The following is a 21,067-nucleotide window of genomic DNA, read 5'->3' on the forward strand; positions in this document are numbered from 1 at the left end:
CTTTTGGAATCTTCGAAAGTGTGAACAGGAAGATATGTAAAGAACCGAACTAAACAGAAAAACTTTAGAAACTGTTTAGCAACAGAAGGGTCTAGTGTAGTCTATTTTTAAAGAAAAAAATGATCAATTTCAAATTAGTCTAGGTATATTTGTTTCTTGAATCATTTTGAAGTTTTCCATCGTTATAAGCACGTTTTTCTATGCGATAAAAAGAACATTTAAAACTACATTCTTAAATCCCTAGCGTTACTAAACTAACCACTAAAGTCACAATTGGCGCAGCAAACGCGTTGCTCTTTTAAAACCACACTGGTATATGCCAAATTCTCTCGAAAACTTCAAAGCAATTGATAACTAATCTATAGAAGATTAGTGACAGTAGCCATATTAAACTGACAGGTTACACCAAATGTAAAAAAAGCCTAAGTTGAATGTATGACTGCAGTATTCCAAATTCTGTAAGAATGTAAAATATTGCTCTCCTAACCGAGTCGTAGGCTTTTTCTAAAATCAATAAATAATTGATGTATCGAGGTATTGTATCCTCATTTCTTTTCGAGTATTTGTCGAATGGTAAATATCTGGCAAATAATTGATCAATTTGTCCTAAATCCGCATTGATTATCTCCAATAATTTCATCTGTGTGTGGGGTTAATCTTGTTAATAAAATGTTTCAGAGAATTTTATAGGATATTGATAGAAAAGAAATGCCTCGATAATTAGTTTCAATCAGTTTTGTTTCCTTTCTTGTGAATTAGAAAATGCTTGATTCTTTCCACTCGTGTGGCAATTCCTCCTTGTTACAGATAAGGAGAATAAGCTGCTGTTCCTTGTTCCACAATTCTTCCCCTCGAGCTAAAATTAGCTCTGACGGAATTTTGTCTGCAGCCGAGGATTTGTGTTTCTATAATTTCTTTATAGTGATTTCTACTTCTGTTCAGTTAGGCTCTAGGATTTGCGGTTCTGATATGTGCATTTCTCTTTCTTCACGAACATTAGCTTTTGTCTGCGTTGTAAGTAAATCGTCAAAGAAATCTTCATTGATTTTTAGCTTCAAGTTCATTGACTTTTAGCTTTCAAAAAATTGCATTTCTTTTCTATTTTTTTCGGGGGGGGGGGGTCCGCCTGATTTCAACTAAATTTTGTATGGTTTTATCGTTCGGATTTAGTAGCCGATAGTTCACAGTTTTGCCTCTTCTTTTCTCTGCTAGTTTAATGCATTCGTGGTCGAATCATGGCTTGTTCCTATGTATTTATGTGTGCCCTAATTTCTCTTTTGCTGAAATATTAACGCTAACTGTAATTTAACCCAATTATCCTCAACACTATTGTACTCCAAACCTTCTAAAACCAAGAACCTATTCGAAACTTCAATCTGGTATTCCCTCTCACCTGGCACTCATATATATATATAGTTATCAGATGTTGAATATTTCCTTTATTCAAGGATAATCTTACTCTTATTATCGCTGCTACTAAGTTGTGATCAGTGTTACAATGAGCTCCTCTGAACGACCGAACATCAATTATGTTAGAATCTCTTCTTCTATCTATCAAAACGCGATGAATTTGGTTATGTATTTTTCTATATGATGAGGTCCAAGTATATTTATGAACGTCACGATGTGGAATTTTACTCACACCACGTGTTACATATCAAAATTATTTTGTTTCAATTTCATTTACATAATATAAATTGTATGTACGTTATGTATACACTGATAGTTTTCAATATAATAAAAACACCTCAACAAAATGCAATTTACCTGATTAGTATGGTTAGAGCCACATTTAGTCTATGCTCCAGCTTGTATTAGTCGTAAATTTGATGCATATAACTCGTGAATCATTTACAGAATCCTTCGTGCAATGCAGTACTCAATTGTCAGCCATGACTTAAAAAAAAAATAAAAATAAAAATAAACAGGAATCTGCACCGGACATGCCTTAGTTTTCTGTTAAAGTCACCTTAGTTTTCTGTTAAAGTTCATGACAGGGATTGATCAGTTCAGAGAAGGTGTTATCGTTTATCAAACCGCGCCTGAACAGTTTGGCTGTGTGTACTTGCTCATTGTCCTCTTAAAAGACGGCATCGTTGTTATAAAACTTCACTATACTTCAGATGCGACTGTTCACCTAAAATATCCACATAATCTCTGGCATATAAATGTCCACACACCACATGTATTTTAGTTAATGAAACGTGAACATAACCATAAAAATTTTCAACTTAAAAGAAAATACAATACATATTCACAGTTTTTCCATGGAAACTCCATTTAACAGTAAATATTTTGATTATATTTGTTAGGAAGGAAATTGCTAATATTTTTTAATTGGCTTGCTGAAAAGAAGTTTAGAATATGCATAATATGTATGTTTGTCAGAAACAGTGATTTTAAGGTGAATTTATATATGGACGACCAGTAGTATATTTATGTGTTGTGTATTGGGTTATTAATTTGATAGAGTGTGAGCAGTTCCGGGTTCGATTCATGGTGGAGGCACTCGCTCGAAAAGATGTAAAAGGTCTTAAAGCTTAGCCATCCTGAGTGAGATTTTTCCTGGGTTTTCCTCCTTTATACTAGTCAAATGTCCGGATGGTACCTAACATACAGGTCCCGGCCGCTTTTTTCCTTCCTCTCTTTACTGGATAGTGTGCTCACCGGGAGATGTTATTCCTCGTACGTGATGAGCTTGCCAGTAATGCATAGAAATATGTATTAATAAATAAATAAATAAATTTGACAGAACATTGTACTTCTGCATAATATAAAGTTACTGAACTATGTACTTGTATAATACGGATGATAAAACTTTATTAAGTCTATAAACAACTCTTTCTGGTGGTCTAGTTGAACAAATTAATGTTTAAATTTCTGATTTTTTCCTAACGTACATTACAAAACAATTATTTTTTTTAATCCTTTATCTTCTCTTTTTAATACTTTATTGTTCCGTTTACATCTGCCTCGTTGCGGTCCTTATTACATCTAAGACAACCCACCACTAGAAGTCATGCAAATCAATTGCACTATTTTTATTGATGTATTTTTATTATTGAAGCGCAAATGATATCTTAAATAAATTATGTTCGTAGATATGTTTTAATGTATACTTTGACTTTTCACGAATTTCGGGACCCATTTAGCATTGTCTTGAAGTAAGATTTTCTTGAAGGGAGGGTAGGCAGATAATAGTAAATTTGTTAACTATTATCCTTTAGTAATGCTAAAGTTTTGGACAAGCCCCTTTCCTCCTTTCTCTAAACCACCACAATTGTCTTTTACCATTAATAATATAACACTAAGAGAAATACTAGATAATAAGTCACTAAATTCATGCCATAAAATTAAAATTGCTTCCGTTAGTGGTGGTATTCATTGTAAATGTTTCTTCCTTTGTCATTTGTTCCAAGTTTATGTGTTAGTATATATTTTAAAACTTATATTAAATTAAAATAAGTTAAAACTTCTCTTTTTTTAGATTGGTAAACTACTCACCGATGATCTATATAAAATTGCCAATTACATATGTAAAATAATGGACTTCGAAGAATCAGATGCACAAAATAGATTCGTTGTTAGACAAGGAGTTGATGAAGAATTAGACAGAAGTAAGTAGCAAATTTCTTAATTTTAAAGAAAATATCGTTTCAGTTTTAAATGTGTTACATAAATGAAAAAGTATTCAGTCAGCAATATAAGTTACAATTTCTGAAATACTGTACAATTACGCAATGTATATTGACGTACCTAGTTATATTTCGTATATTTAGTAGATATGGATGTGATTATTGAAGACACATTGAAATAGTGAAAATAAGATTTTCAATGTAGATTTATCGAAAAGAATAGTTGGATGGTATTGAGAACATGAAAGATATTATATTATTTTACAGTGAATGGATATTATTCCAGTTATATGGACAAAACTTAAGTGTGAAATTTATCAATGTTTGATTATCTTTCTGATCTTCGGGATTCTGTAATAATACTAATGTTTAAGTAGAAATCAATTAAGCTTTGTGTCATTTTTGGTTTTATGGTGGGTAGAGCTTTCGGGGGTGGTAAATAATTATTGGTAGTAATATTATTATTGCTGTGGTGTAATATGTTCGTTACTTGGAGGTGGAATTATCAAAGTTTGAAGGTTTGTATGTATTTATAAACAAAATCCATCTACTTCAATACCAGTTGTTCGTTATATGTTCGTAAGCCCATTGTTCCATAGATGAATTACTTCACATGGTTTTGACCTTGTTGAGGATTTAAATTATGAAAGGTAATGATCAGGATGAAGAATCAGTCCCATAAGAATACACCATTTGTTTCCTTTTCTTCTTCTTCTTAAAAAAATCTCCGATTGGCCTTAACAAAATGTCTCGTTATGAAATATGTAATATGTAACGTCCCGCGTCAAATACTACACGAAACTTTTCTGTAAGTTACGGACATTACTCATGGAAACATTATTATATGAACCATGCGTGGTTTTAAACTAGACTATGATGAATACAAGGTAATGGGATGGGATGAAACAGGAGAGTTCCGAGAAAACCATAAATACAGTGTTATCCACCACAAACTCACATGGCCTGAACTCGAATTCTTTCCCACTGCTCCATAGTGAAAAAAGAAATCCAACAGCTACTGGTAATTCTACACAAGCAAATCAGCTTTTCAAGGCCCATTCTGTATAATATAAATGGAAATAAATATATTTGATAACATGATTGCTAAACATCATTTGATACATTGCATGTTTGGAAGAAACTGTTTTAAAAATGCCTAATTAGGAAGATGAAACTTTCTCTCATTTCTAAATCCTACTGAACTAATAAGAAAAGGTAACAAACGCTTAGAAACAACAAACAAGACCACAAGTCAATTTAATGAAAAATATTTGTGCAAAGACATATTACAAATGATCAAAATACAGGGTAGGTCATAAGTTACTTGACAATAATTCATTTGAAACATATTATTTATCAACTACGAAGCTATGAAATTATTAAGGGTGTCTATCGGTCAAGAAAGTCACGAAAGTCATGAAATCAGAAAAGGTCGTGAAAGTCAAGAAAAAGTCACGAAATATAGCTTTTGGGTCACGACTTTTTTATCTGTACAAATATAAGTATAGGTTGGAAAATTTTGTTCTATAAAACGTCAAAATTCACCACCAAAATGGTCGGCTTTAGACGCTACCAAATCGCAAGCAAAGCACGCTTCTGTCGCATGCATGAAAATTCTGCCCAATTCGCACTCAAATTCGCTCTTGAGAATGTTACTAAATTTTATAGTTTGGGAATAAAAAGGTCACGAAAAAGTCACGAAATTTCATTTTGGAATTTTAGTAGACACCAAGTTATTACAAGTTTTATCATAACATTCAGATAGGTTACCCAAATCAATTGTTTAAAGTTTCCTCCATCATTTTCATAATTAGAATATTTTCTTCTGTAGTCAATGCATTTCGGCCTTCCTGGTCCAGAAAGATCCGCTACAGACCCAATCTGTTCAAACCTCTTATTCAAGTCATGGTTTGCTTGTAGAAGATGGAGGTACAATGTTCGGAAAACGCTGCACAAATAACGCAATCACATCTTTGTATTTGTGGTCATGTAACCAGCACTTTTGAAGTATGAACATTTCGTACTTTATCCTTTCATAGCTTTCTATTCATTATAAACTTATTTAATTACAAATGTAATAAGGTTTATAATCTTTATAAAATCACTTATATTCACAAATCACCTGTTATTCATAAACCATGTGTTGTCACGAACCACACCAAAGCTATTGTAATGTCAATCTGCTACTTCTATCTAGTCAGTTGAAAGCTGAAAATCTGTTAGTGTCAAGAAACGTACAGTCTACGCTGTAAAAACGCTATCAATAAGTTATGACAAAAGGTCAAAAATATTCTCTCAAATATTTTTTTTTTCTCTTTTAACTCTCAAGCTACTAAATACATAAATTATTTACAGAGAAACAAAGACATGGGAATTTACCGCAAGTATTATCTACTTTTGCTCAACAAGAGCTCCAAGAATTACCCCAAGAAATGAAAGAGTGTTCAGTAGTGTATATTCCAGAAATCGGTTATTTGTTAGCAGTTCCGGCGTGGAAAGAAGGATTTATCAACGAAAGGGAAGTCGCATTACCTGGATTGCAGTTTATGGTAAGAAATAATTTGATCAATCACAAAAATATACTTTAGATGCAGTCTATCTTTAAAATGTGCGTATAGTAATATTAACGTGGAAACCTTTTAATGTCCTGTAGGATTTATTTTTTATTTGCAAAGAAAGTATGGATCTACAAAACGAGATTCAATGGATGTATAAAAAAGATTACTTTAACTATTTCTTTTCTTCCTAATTTACTTATTTACTTAACTGTTTTCAAAATTCAATGAAAAAATATTTACTTTTAATTAATGTTAATGATCAAGTTTAAAAATTTGTAAAAATTTCAGTAGAGTTTCATTTATTCAGCATCGGATAATATTGTAAATATTCTCTAACGGTAAGATTTAAACAAATTTTATCTCTGCATTTTAGTATATCTTTAATCATTTTTCGGTATATCATTCCAAAATGTATGCTAATGTTTCAAATATCATAGTGTATTTTTACATATGATATTAACTATTTTTTTAAAATATATCTTTAAAATGTTGTATAAATATTAACGATATAATTCATGTAAAAAATGTTCCACAATTTCTTCTATGTATCTTTATTAGTAGCGAGCACAAAAACACAAAAACTTTTTTTTTTTTTTTACTATTTTTGGTTTTGAGAAAAACAGAAATCGGATTTTGAAAACTTTTTTAAAATCCGGTTTGGTTTCCGGTCAAAAATTGATCTCGGTTTTAAAAGCGGGTTTGTTTCTATCATAAAACCTGTTTAGGTTTTAGAAAAGTGGTTTCGTTTTCTAACGGGAACGTTTTAATTATTCGTTTACTTGTTTGGAAATGAGTACTACAAGAACAATAAAAGATATCGGCTTTGCGAAAATCATATTGGTGTGAGAAAAAAACACAAGGAGAATTAAAACATTGTGGTTCAAAATCGAAACAGTTTTCGAGAAAATTAGTTTTCAGTTTTCTGTTTTTCTAGAAACCGGTTTTCAGTTTTTATAAAACTGATTCTGCTCACCCTAATCTATATCAATAATTTTTCTTCAGTAAATTATATATTTTTTTCTTTCTGCTGTACTTTTCCTTTCCTATCTATTGAAACCTTTAGCGAAAGTACTGATAGTGTCCCTTAATGTTGTGTGATGATATTTTCTTATCTGTATTTTGTTTTCCATATCTGGATAATGAACTATTTCTAGGCTTCCCTTTATCTTTTCCTCGATGCATCTGAGGAAAAAACTTGGTGATAAATAAAATACATGTTGTATAAAATATGTGGTTTAATAGTTTATGTATATTATTTATGTATAAAACACATGCCTTGAATCGAAGAAGTGTGTGAAACGCTGAACTAGGACATAAATCTGCGTGCGTTATCAATATATTTTCAACAATGTGAGAGTTGCTCTAGCACATCCAATAGAAGTTTCTCCAGTAGTAGCTCGTATGAGCTTTATTCACCTTTGCCAATTATGCGAGTTATGTTTTTGTCAATTTCCTTTCGTAACTGCTCCACAGTTGCCAGATCTCTCCAATATGTAGTATTTTCCATTGCAGTCATTGACTGTTTTGCGGAGAAAGTATTTGTCCACAGTTTATACTTAAGGTGAATGGGTCATAAGGAAAATTAAACGTAATATATTAACAAAATAATTGTGTCGATCTTCTTCAAATAATTTTGATTGTGTGTTAGATTTCATTTTTCTGATAAGCCGCATCCTTCCATTCTCCGCTTTACATTTCATTTTTTTCCTTTTTATTGTTTCTTTTTCTTTCTGTATATGCTTATGTTCTTAAACGTTGCGATTAACTTAACTTAGCTGGTAATGGACTGTAATGTAACAATGGAAACTTCGAATACGTGTCTTTTGGTTTTATTATACCTTGCTAATCTTTTTTTTTTTTTTTTTTTTTTCACTAACACACAAAATAAACCACACAGTACATATAATACTTTCACTAGTGTTCATGGCACTTAAACAAGAAACTTTACTTGAAATTTTAGAAGATATGTTATGCTTTTCCTGCCTTATACACAGTCCTTCTTCAACACTCTCAATCTTGAATGACAAATGCAATCTAAATTTCGAAAAAACAGTCTTTCCAGTTCTTAACAAATATTTATATAATATGAGATTTGATACTTTCTTTTTTTATTCTCGTCTTTTCTTTTGTGACAAAGGGTCCAAAGACATCAAATACACTCACTTTTATTGACAAATATGTAGAGAAGTGAGTATGTTGAAAATATTTAAATTTGTATTGGTTGAATTGGCAAAATGGATTTGTACTCTGATAATTTACTTTACATTTTTTCTTTCTTCCTTTCATAGTTTAAAGCAAGTAATAAGTTTTACTACAAAAGTGCACGTTGCAAAGGTAAGACAAATTTGATGCTAAAATTCGGCTTCTTTTTCTCATAATGATTATGTTTAGCAAATCATATGCTTTATATACCTTCCATATAGAAATTATCTAAAAGTATATTTAAATAAGAAAATCATTATAAATAAATTAATCACATATAGGTAAATCATATTTGGCAGCGTATAAGACACAGCACCTTCTTTTCTTCAAAAATTAGTCTACACATTTTTTTTTTTTTTTTTTTTTTTTTTTTTTTAAGAATTAGTTTAAAAATGGAGTGAGTCTTACATGCACATAGAATTTTTTTTTAAAATTATGACAATTCCAATAAGTATTTCCGATTCTGTGCTTTTGATGTCTTCCTTGTTTCCTTACGGTGTGCAACAGCATTCAACGTACAATTCAGTGACTTAGTAATGTAGTTTGGATACAATTACTTTAACTATCGTTTCATAGTATGTATGCTTGTCTCTAGATGGCATGCGTTGCAGATATTGCCAGACATGCGTAAGATTCTACTTTATATTTAGCATTGTTAACTCCGCATATATTTCTTGCTAAAATATCACTTAGCATCAAAAGAGTGTATAGTATGTAAGGAAAATAGTTTTCCCAAAAATTGAATGCAAAAAATGGGGCGGGGAGGGGGGCTCTTATGTGTCCGAAAATACTATAATAGAACTTTTTCTGCAATTTTTGTAGCTATCAACAATGTGCAGAATATTTGAACATTCAGCTGTCTGGGTAAGCTTTATGATTGTAGAATCACTTGATACGCCCTTCATGTTGTTAAATTGTATCCTTCTTTCCAGAATCTCAAGATAAAATGTCATGGGAACAAAACTGAGCATTCCCGACGATTGTAGTCGTGTCTTCAATCACAATTTGAATACTGTTAAAACTAGTAAGCATTCGGAATGCCTAAGAATCAATTGTATCGAGGAGTTCGCAGCTTGGATATTTCAAAGAGAGATCCACTCCACTTTGTTCTCTCGGAAAATAAGGAATCAGATTTCACGATGAGAAGCATTTAATCAACCCAAGAAATGACCAAACAGCTGGACACTAACCAGACAATAGGAGCTTGCAATGGAGTGTACAAACTAGGTTCATGGGTGCTTCTCGCTTTATATACGGAAAACAAAAAGGAGCATGTAATCCTTCCACACCAATTTATCGCTATGCTGGTCAACAATGTCGACAATTTATCTGTTAATACATCGATAAAAAGAATCTAGTACACAAGTTGATCTCTTTAAGCCATACTAATTACTTCCAAGCCATGAAGTTTTCAATATAATCATATCGGCAGACATTCCGAATGCTTACGGTAGTCTTGGCAGCATTCAAACCTTGATTGAAGACAAATAACAACAGATTTGTGAAATGCTGTTATGTCCTCTTGATATCCCATCTTGGGTCTCTAAAAACAAATAATAATAATAATAATAATAATAATAATAATAATAATAATAATAATAATAATAATAATAATAATAATAATAATATATAATAATAATAATAATAATAATAATAATAATAATAATAATAATAATAATAATAATAATAATAATAATAATAATAATAATAATAATAATAATAATAATAAAGTAAAATTAAATAAAGATCAATAACATAAAAGGCATATTACATGAATTTACATACATAATCACTATGTAAAGATATATTATTGTATACATTTTTTGTTAGATACAAAAGGTAATAAAAGAAATGCTACATATTTGTGTTACAATTTTTGGATGTTGATAAGGTTTACTTAATCATACATAAATGATACTGCAGTAATAAATACAGTAACTTTACTTTTCGTAATACATCCATAATATAGACGGTAAAAGATGATATGCGTATTTTAACGTTCATATCATAAGTATAGCACAAAAAGTAAAGTGACTATTCGTTGGGCTACCATCCCTAGTGATTATACCGAGTGTATCAAATGTTCGGGGTTATAGGCCAACTCCGTTATGAGTAAAAATCTACAAAAAAAAAAAAAAAAAAAAAAAAAAAGTGGAAAGAGAGAAAAATTATCAGAAACGGGTTGTTTTCAATCTAAAATGATGGAATTTTTCCAATCTTGCCAGACGTTTGGGCTCTTCACTGGTAAGGCGCCCAATGTTAAATAAAGAGGCAACGTTTCCCGTTCAGCAGGCTGTAACGTAAGGGCACGCAAAAATTACACTGGGAACGTGCACATTGTTATTAAGGGAACTTAAAACACTTCGAATTTCTTTTCTCAACAATACTGTATATATTTTGTTCTGGTGAGCCTGTCACCTGGGGTTTTCTTCCGACCATTGTTTCTCTTCATTGATGTGGTTTTGCCGAGAGTTTTGTAGGTTGTCGTCATCTTGGACACTGTCCCTCGCGATACATCCAACACACTTGAGCCACTTGTGTCGTGCTTGTACTGTACTAATCGAATGCCAACAATTTGCTTCTTTGGAAATTAGAGAAGTCTCCATTTTACACTATCACCGTCCGCTCAGTTCATTGCATACTGTCAATTCACTGCTCTGCACAAAGTACGAAGTTTGCTGTAGTCACTACCATCAACATCCCGGCGCTGCGGTCGACGGCTATCCATTTATCAACGCAAGTATTTGATGGGATTCCATTAAATTGATAGGTGTATGTGTGTTACGTATGTACCCAATTTTTCACTCCACCCTACGCCACTTCTTTTACTGCCTTTTATTTCGTATTATTTGGCTTCTCTTTTATTATCATTATATAGATTATCACTTCTAAACTCAAATATTTTTTATGAGGCGTGTCCAGAAAGTAAGTTTCTCTAGAAGAGTAAACACAGACAAGACAGAATGACCTTGCAACATTTATTATCACAGCAGAAGTGACACTGTTTTTCAACATATTTACCACCGGAATTCAGACATTTGTCATACCGTGGGATCAACTTCTGTATTCCGATGTGTGAAAGTTAGCCATCTCGGAGTGGAATCAGTATCAGTTTCTTCGACCCAACCTGGCACACAATTTCTTAAAATTCAGGTATATCATGACAATTTCGTGCATTAGGGAACACGAAATCTGTGGGAACTGGCTGCTGAGTTCAGTTATCGTGCTGAATGCGTTGGTGCACCAAGTTCACAACGTTCTCTGTCACGACAGATGATCTCCTACTTCGCAAGGTCAGTGTGTATCCTTTGTATCTACCGCCTTAGGGATTACTTTCTGGATGCGTTTCTTATTTTATGCAAAGCGTCCCATGAGTTTTACCTTCCTCCTCTAAGCATTCTACACTTACAAACTGCAAACATTATCATGTAACTCTAGACGCGATCATAACCTCACTCAAATGCTCATAAGTTGCAGACCTATTTCTAAACTGTTTCTCTCCCTGTCTGCTGAGGTATGGTGCTAAAGAATACTCATATCAGTTTTGTTTGAAATGTATCCTTGTTTGTTAGTGTTCTGGCTTAGTCCTAGCAAGAACATTTTCCATTTCTATTTCGTGATTCTATTTTTTACAATTATCTATGTAGTAGTGAGAAAGGATCCTGAAATAGGCATAAAAAGTACTTAGGGCTAAGCAAATATAAATTAAATACATACAAACATGATATATATAATTGCAAAAAAAGAAATCCAGATGCAGACATGGAAAAAATACTTACAACTACTAAGACAAAACACTATCATATAACACTGCAATTTGTAACAACTGACTGTTTGTAGTTACACTTAAACAACCCAGGGTATATTCTACGATATCCCATCAAGAACACAATGCCTTATGCACGATATTAAAAATGTCGATATTAAAAATGTTGTTGTAGATGCTCTCTTTTCATCCAATAGTGCTTAGCAAAACACGATTTCTTATCTAACGCATGTGTATCTGCATGGATAACAAACCCAAGAAACTTAAAATTATTTTTTTTTCTTTCTTGATTAAGAATATAAGTTAGCTAGTTCAGTTTTTAGTCCACAAAATAACAATTGTATTATTGTGATAATGGTATTCTGAGATATAAGTTGTCAAGACAACACAATGCTTTAGTGCTAGTATGTCATATTTCATGGAGTAGAACCTTATGCAAGAGAATAGTTTCAGCTTTGTTTTCATATATGTAAAATTCTTAATATTGATATTTAGGTTCGGAACAAGCCTTCAAAACAACTAAGAATAAATTAGTATTCTATATACGGATAATAAAATTGGTTTTCTGGAAAATAAACTTTATATTCAATATTTGTGTACTTGTGTTACATTCTTCAATATTCAAGAGCTCAGTTTAACGTCCAGCGATTATGCACCAAGGGTAAGGAAAATGGTAATGATGATGATAAACGAAATGGTGGAATGAAGAAACTGTGAGGAAACGGGAGAATCCACTCACATGGTGTTTCCCACTACAAAGCTCACTTGGAAAGAGCTGATATCGAACCAGGGACCATACGTCCCAGAGGCGAACACTTTACTATCGAGCCACTGCAGCTCCTCAGTATTCAAGAGTCGTGAGAATACAATTTTCGGAGAAAGTGTTATAAACTTTCCTTAAATGTAAAAGTTGAGCTTCGTGTTTTTACTCTTTGAATGTTACTAATTATAATATATGTTTTCTTCTCAGAACTGGATATCGCGTTAGGTGATATTACAATTCAAATAACAGATCACGAAACAAAAATAATTTTAGAATTGGCAAAGTTCATTCAGAATCATCTATTGCAGCTGTCTCGAATCATTGAATTAATAGCTCAGCTCGATTGGTAAGTTCGTATTCCTTTTTTATGTAAAGTTTGAGTCTATTTTTTAATCTTAGAAAAATGTGAATTCTTGTTAAGAAGGCATTTTGGTAAGTTTAGTAAGTTATCAACGTAGAAATAACTGCTAATCCTTACGTGTTTGTAATTAAAAGTTTGAAAGATAGCTTGTAGAACAATGGTTCCGAACCTGTCCTCCTGGAGACGTGAACGACGATAAAGGGAGGACAAGCTACTGATACAAAAAACTATATTTGTAATTACAAATATTATAAATGTTGTGAAAAAAATAGGCGTTAAAATAAATACCGTACAAATACTAATGTAACCATTGATTAAAAACTGTGGTTCCATTAAGAATAGAATTGGTAAAAAAGAAATACTGCATTACACTGATATGCAGAAGTTTTACTGGAAATAAATATAGATTGGTGAGCATTACTACTATTACTACTACTACTACTATTATTATTATTATTATTATTATTATTATTATTATTATTATTATTATTATTATTATTATTATTATTATTATTATTATTATTATTATTATTATGGTGATGATGATGATGATGATGATGATGATGATGATGATGATGATGATGATGATGATGATGATGATGATGATGATGATGATGATGATGATGATGATGATGATGATGATGATGATGATGATTTGAGACTCCAAAGTTGCATCTGAAATCGAAGAAGTGGTCAGACCGTGAAATATGCTGAGTTCATGAAGGAGAGCACCAGGTAAACAAGGTTGGAAACCACTGTTGTAGAATAATGAGATAAAATATTGCCGACTGCATTAAAGGCGGAAAAGCTCTTCTTTTCATTTTCATATTCCTCCGCAGAGCAACCTTATTCTTATTTAATGAAAACATTTAAATAGAAGGTGAGTTTTAGTTATATATAAAGAAAGAAAATAGCCACCATGATAGTGTCAAACATTTTGATTATGCATGGAAATAACACAGCAACATACAAAGTACTACCTTACAACTTACTTTTCAGTAGATCTCCACATGAATGTCTCTGGTTACATGAATTATATTCAGCTTATAATCAGTTTCACTAATATGCTCTGCAACTTATATAACGGAGTGTATGAGCTGTTTCAAATTATGTATGCTAGTAACTTTTGCAGAGAAAATGATGCATTTTACATGACTGCGGATAAAAAGATAAAGGAATAATACCTGAGGACCATGAAGATCACTGAATTGAACCATCACAGCTAATTCCCAATTGAGAAATGATCAAGAATATTCGCATGTCATTACTCCAATGTATAAGCCACAATCTTTTTAGAAAATGATATTCAGCTGCAAGCCTTTACTGTGACTGCTAAGCGCTCCAGCATATATATCATATATACCACATCAGTAATAGGATCTTCTTTATAGGAAAACAATCCTTTGTGCAAGAGATCAAGTTCACGCCATTCGCTCACTTTAGAACTATCATTGTTCCACCACCACAAGTGCCTTCTTTGTGGTCGGTCGTTTGATTTCATTAAAAATCTGAACTTTAAAGGAGTGAGTCATAACTTGATTAACTTTGTAAACTGTTGACCTTTTCTCGTCGTCCTTGCCTTATTGACTTTCAGGGGCTTCTCCAAATAACCTTTGAGTATTGTCTACAGTCTTTCCCAAGATGCATAGATTGGCATCATTGTATTTCTTAACCACACTACCAGTCGTCAAAAACTAACCACATTACTTCTTGATTTCTAAAAATGGATAATCATTACTGAACCCACGGCGAAAGATATGTTAAAGCTGAACGAACCATTACGTTTCTGCATATCGCCAAATGACTTGAGTTTGCTTACTCGAAATCTCAATTTTGAACATATTGACTACAGTAACATGTGTCGGACTACCAATTATACCACACTAAACCGAACTTCTTGAAATTCTGTTTCTGTTCTTTCCAGAAACACATCTACATAACATGCAAAACTCAAGATATATATATATATATATATATTAAATATTGGAGTCTCATAGTGAACGTGATTTTATGCTATATTGCAAATGTCTATACCAAATGTGAAGTTATAATAATTATATTATACTGTACATTATAAGCTAACTTTAATATTGTTGATCTACAAAGTATAATTATAAGAAAATTAGTATATAAGGGATCTCTGTAAATATAACTAATACTAATGCTGCCCTGCCTTGGATGGTGTTGTTATTTAAAGTAAGAAGTTATAAAGATACAGTCAGTATCAAAAGCTTTTTTATTAGTAAAATGTATTTTGGAATAAATCTAGGCAGATTGGTAGAATTTAATTATTTTTGTATGCAGTACACAACAATGTATTATCTCGAAATGTCAACACAGAAGAAGTTCTACAGATAAAATTATTAACAATAGCTTTTGTTGAAAATAATTTTTGTAGTTGCCTATACAACAAAATTTTACAAAAAGCTGTATCTTTCAGATATATAGAATTAATACATAATATTTTGTTGTAAGTGCATGTTTAAATGATCGAAATGTTGACTTTCTAACAATAAATACATTTTTCATAATATAGTTTAATCTCTATGGCGTCAGTGGCTCAAGAAAATCATTATATTCGCCCAGTCGTAACACGTGAGAAAGTTATTGAAATTGAAGATGGAAGACATCCCTTGCAGGAGTTATGTATAAACATGTTTGTACCAAATGATACAGGATCCAGTGATAATAAGAGCTTAATGAAGATATTAACAGGCCCAAACGCAAGTGGGAAAAGCATTTACCTAAAGCAGGTTTGAAACATCAATTTTCTGCTTTCTTGTCTGTTAATTGCGTAATAGTTCACTTTGTTTTCCTAGTACTTCTTGCAATGTAACACTTTGAATCTTCAGTACGAATGAAAAAGAGTACTTTATGAAGGAATACGTTATTGTTTCGAAAATATATGTTTTATATAATTATCATTTAAAGATTTTATTTGAATAAATTAAGTTTGTTCTTCCTTTAATATATTCCATTGTACTGTTTTACAGGTAGCATTAATCTGCTATATGGCTCACATTGGATGCTATGTACCAGCAAAGTCAGCAAAAATTGGAATGCTAGACAACATTCATACACGAGTACAAGGACCTGAATCTGTTGCTACAAAATTGTCTTCATTCATGACTGATCTAAGACAGGTACATGATACAGTTTACAAATATATCATTCGTTCTTAAATATCTGACGTAGTTTTAAATTAAGAAATACATTGATTGCTTCTTTACGTGATTCTGTATAGACTCTAATTGTTGTGTTAGAATGTAGACTTAGATCATGTAATACATATCATTACCACGAAGAAAAAGATTAACTATTCTTACCCTTTTCTTGGCAAAGCGTTGTTTTTATCATCAAATTAATTTCGCACTTATGAGGATGTAATGCAATATTGTAACATAGGTTATTTATTTTGTGTCATGTATTGAATGCTGAATTGTTGTATGTTCACTGATTTTTACAAATTTTTTCAAGGCATAAAGGATTTAAAATATTACAAAACTATGTACAACGTACCAACAGCTTGGCCACATATTTATGCATCCTTTTCGGACAGGCATCAGAGAATTCAATTGGGTTTTGTTTCTTTTAATGAAGACAACGAAATTGGGAATATTATTGGACCCAGCAACCATTGTAGAAGACTGCAGGAGCTAAGACAAATTCATTCGAACATTTTTTAACATCCCAAGTTAGACTAAAGGAGATGGATGCTTAATGAAAGTGAATAATTATGAAATTAAATTTTTTGTGCTGTTGAAAAAAAACATGTTTTTTTTTAAAAAAGAGCGTTTTTTATGTTTAAAACATGTTTTTTTTTTGTTTAAAACGTTTTAAACGTTTAAAACAAAGTACTTTGTTTTAAACAAAAAAAATGCTTAAAATGTTTATTTTGTTTAAAACAATAATCTAAATAGGCATACATATTACATTTTTACACTCTTAGGTATTGCTTGCCATCTGTATTGAACCGCTAGATCAAATTTCGGGAACTTTCCTAATCTCGATCCGCCCAAATTTTCAATTCCGGAGAAAGAAATCGGGATTTTCCCGACCTCCGTTCACAGAATATGTAGTTTAGTTTCTTTGTGTTACGTTCTACTGGTCGTCTGCATTCTTAATCTTTAAACGCCCATTGACGCAACTGCTGTGTCAGGGCTTTAAACCTCACTGGCTCAGTCTTAAACCTCAAATTAAGGCTGGAAGATGGTTTTGGCACCAATTTATTCCTCAAAGATGCAGCTTTGCTGGTGTGCATTTCATGTAGGTAGGGGGAGGGTAAATATCGTTTTTTTTTTTTTTTTTTTTTTTTTTACAACAGTTTTATTGGGGACCATTCCCCCTCTTGGGGGATAGATTCATAAAAATTGTTACGTGAAGCACTGAAGTAGGCCACTACATGGTAATATCGTGTATTTGTACTTCTTGCTTATATGGGTTAGCAGGGAGGGGGTAAAGTTAGCCAATTTTTGGAGTTTAAGTTTTTTTGATGTAAATAACATTTATTTTTACAACAAACATTAATAACTCAGTCCTTAATTAAGCTAGAAAGATGATTTGGTATCAAAGTATTTTTGAGGGATGAAGCTTTCCGTCAGTTGCATTTTATGTATATAGGGGGTACGCATGTACGGCCGAGGGAGGGAGGATGAAGTTGATTCTTTTAATTTTTCATCAAATTTTTTTCATCAGGTTTTGGCGGGTATTCCTCTCCCCTTTGTGGTACATCCTAAAAATTGGTATGTGAAGCAATGAAGTAGTCCTCTACATGATAGTAATCTGTATGTGTACTTGTTGTTTATAGAGGAAGAGAGGGTCAAATTTGGTTAATTTACATTTATTTTAGGGACGGTCCCATATAACACAAGATATATTTCACTGAGCATAAGCTAATTCTTGTTCGTATACATGATGTGTGCAGCAAAAATGATTTGCATATGGACGTGGTACTATAGTGGGGGAGGGGAGAGAATGTCTAATTCAATGAATGTTTTTCTGCGCATATTTTTTAAAATCATTTCCTACATAAAACGAATTTATTACGCAATGGCAGCGATGTCTACCATTTCTTATATTATTGTCACAAGTATGTGGCCTACATATTGGCATCATTTTGTCAGCGTAGGGTGACTGCAATGGTTGCCAGGATCCCGCAAAGTCAATATTTTCATATTTTTAATGATTTTTATATCTGTTCTTTTTCTACAAATACGGCGGGAATTTAACGAATGTTGCCCCGTTGGAATTTGTGGTCTATAAGCTTTTCAATGGTGTATAACTCATGACTCTGCGATAATTAGGGGAGTAACCAGAGCCCCGAACGTGAGAGTCTTACCATTTTATTAAAATCCCTGGCGGGTGTCTAGAGTTAATTGTGTTGTTATGCCGTAGACACTAATCATTATTAGCTACCCATGTTGCAGATAGAGATGTATCTTGAAAACTGTTTAGTTAAAATATGTCATTTGCTCCTTGTAGGCTAGTCACTGCTCTTTTCAATGAGTTGTATTGTATTTGTCAGAGCATTTCTTCTAGCTTATGATGTGAGAACTGTTTTGAATTTGTGTATTTGGATCTTAGAATAGTGTATAGTACGTTTAACCTCCGTTATTCTTGGAAATTAAGAAATGTTCAAATACTTCACTTAAATTTCTGTTGGTTTAGTTATACGCACACTGATGTGCAGGTTTTCGTTCAGTAATTGCTGTTATAATAAGAATATAACTCTGCTTGTACGTAATTTACTTCATGCACAAATCCTGCGGAGGATTGGTTGTTTGTTAGAAAATTAAATTAGCTTCTTCAATCTAATATTTTAGTTGTTTTAAACATGTCCAACCAGCATCGAAAATAACACGTTTAAAACAATTTGTTTAAAACGTTTAAAACAAACTGAATAAAACAACAGCCCTCGTTTTAAACATGTTTTAAACACTTGTTTTAAACATTTTGTTTTAAACATATCAACCCTGCTTCCACCGGTAATCGAACTCTGTGAGGTGGACCAAAGGCACATGCTTTATTCACTAGACCAGCGGGGAGGACTCATTGGTACATAGCGCAGTGTTTTAACGCATTGATTGTCACATTACAACAAAATCTTAAGTTTTATTACGAAATAGAATAAAAATTTAATTGTACAATAAGAACATAAACAAGTACAATTTTCGTGAATTAACTGCATGGTTTCGCCGAAGGAGTCACCCATTATATTACTTGTATATTATAATGTGATAATGTGAGTTGTCTGTAGATTACGCGGCTTTGCAACTAAAATAATGTGTTATATATGCTAGTTTAGGAGGAGACAGGTTCGAAACAAGCGTGAGTTATGTACGTTTCATATGACAGTTAATATGTTGAAAATGTAATGTGCCCTTACCTTGCATGTATATTTTATTCAACGTCACTCTGCATCGTTTTGAAAATACTGATAGTAAGTCATTGCAAATTTGACTATTCAATATATGAAAGAGAGTAAAAGGGTAAATCACAAGTACATATTTTATGTTCTTTTCTTTTCAGATCTCTCTCTCCATTAACTCTTCAACTCCTTCTTCATTAATAATTATTGACGAGTTCGGAAAGGGAACATCAGAAGTAGACGGACAAGCTCTGTTAGCTGCTTGCCTTACTCACTTTCTGAAAAGAGGAAGTAATTGTCCACATGTATTCGTTTCAACCCACTTTCACACTGTGAAGCAATTTATAACACCTTCCCCGTTCGTGCAATTCCAGGTAAATTGAACGATAAAGTTTAGCCACAATATAACTGATATTTTAGTCTGTTAACTTTGAAGATATTCTGATTTGGACTGGACAATAACATAAAGTCCTGCTTTCAGTCGACATTTAGTTTCTTCGTGGATATGTTTTTAGTATGTTAATGCTGGTCCTAGAAAGTGTCCACTTTGTCGTAAGTATTACTCAATATTTCAGAGTATCCATAGTTTGTAGTAATACGGTCAGGGTGAATTTTCATGTATTTGGTCGTTTACACATTTACTTCTAAACCCAGGTCCCTGCTTTCTTTCTATTGTCCGCGTATCATCTATTAGGTTGACATCATCAGCATAAGCAATAACCTGGAGTGTCATTCAGCTTTAGACCCTGGTTGCTATAATTTTCCTTATTGCATATTTTAGAACAAAATTGAGTAACAATGGAACAACACATCTGCTTGTTTTAAGTCATTCTTGACGTAGAAGCTCATGGACACATATTTTCCTACTCGGAGTTTAAGTTTCATTCAAGCATATCTTTATTGAACTGTCTGAAGCCAGACTGAATAACTTCAGTATGTACTGTACCATTATATTTTATAATTGTTAGTTTTTAAACGATTTGTTTTTTCTTTCAGACGATGGAACATATGTATGAAGGAGATCAAATAGTTAATCTCTACAAATTGAAAAATGGCGAGACTCAAAGTAGTTTCGCAAGTAAAGTTGCTGAAACAGCAGAAATGGACAAAGACGCTATTAACAGAAGCACGGAGGTTTGTATTTTTATATTAATGCAAGGTTTAAACTACGTCATCCCCTTTTTTTAAGCAAGATACAAAAAAAAAATCACATTTCGTTAATCTTTTTAATTTTGTTTTGTGTAAGACATATTATCTTCTATTTCTCAATAATTTTTTCACACACTTTTAGGCACAAATAACTTTGGCGCCTCTATCAAGTACTTCCTATCGTTAAACAATCTAATATTTTGTTTCTCTTTTCGATTTAGTTTAATGTAACTTATTCAAGACATTAAAGTTTTTCATTTTGAAAT

General features: G+C 32.2%; 1 protein-coding gene across 1 annotated transcript in view; it reads left to right on the forward strand.

The window, feature by feature from the left end:
* The window catches only part of LOC145673178 (mutS protein homolog 5-like), a 76,611-nt gene that overhangs the window by 40,893 nt on the left and 14,651 nt on the right, over window positions 1–21,067 (forward strand). Inside the window, exons 12-19 of the mRNA XM_081742636.1 lie at window positions 3,488–3,617; window positions 5,991–6,184; window positions 8,482–8,527; window positions 13,132–13,270; window positions 15,822–16,038; window positions 16,279–16,428; window positions 19,814–20,026; window positions 20,649–20,786. Coding sequence (XP_081598762.1) covers window positions 3,488–3,617; window positions 5,991–6,184; window positions 8,482–8,527; window positions 13,132–13,270; window positions 15,822–16,038; window positions 16,279–16,428; window positions 19,814–20,026; window positions 20,649–20,786 — 1,227 coding nt within the window. The remainder of the gene's footprint in view (window positions 1–3,487; window positions 3,618–5,990; window positions 6,185–8,481; window positions 8,528–13,131; window positions 13,271–15,821; window positions 16,039–16,278; window positions 16,429–19,813; window positions 20,027–20,648; window positions 20,787–21,067) is intronic.

The sequence above is a fragment of the Thermobia domestica genome, chromosome 16, assembly GCF_964235325.1.
Source record: "Thermobia domestica chromosome 16, izTheDome1.hap1.1, whole genome shotgun sequence".
NCBI lineage: Eukaryota > Metazoa > Arthropoda > Insecta > Zygentoma > Lepismatidae > Thermobia > Thermobia domestica.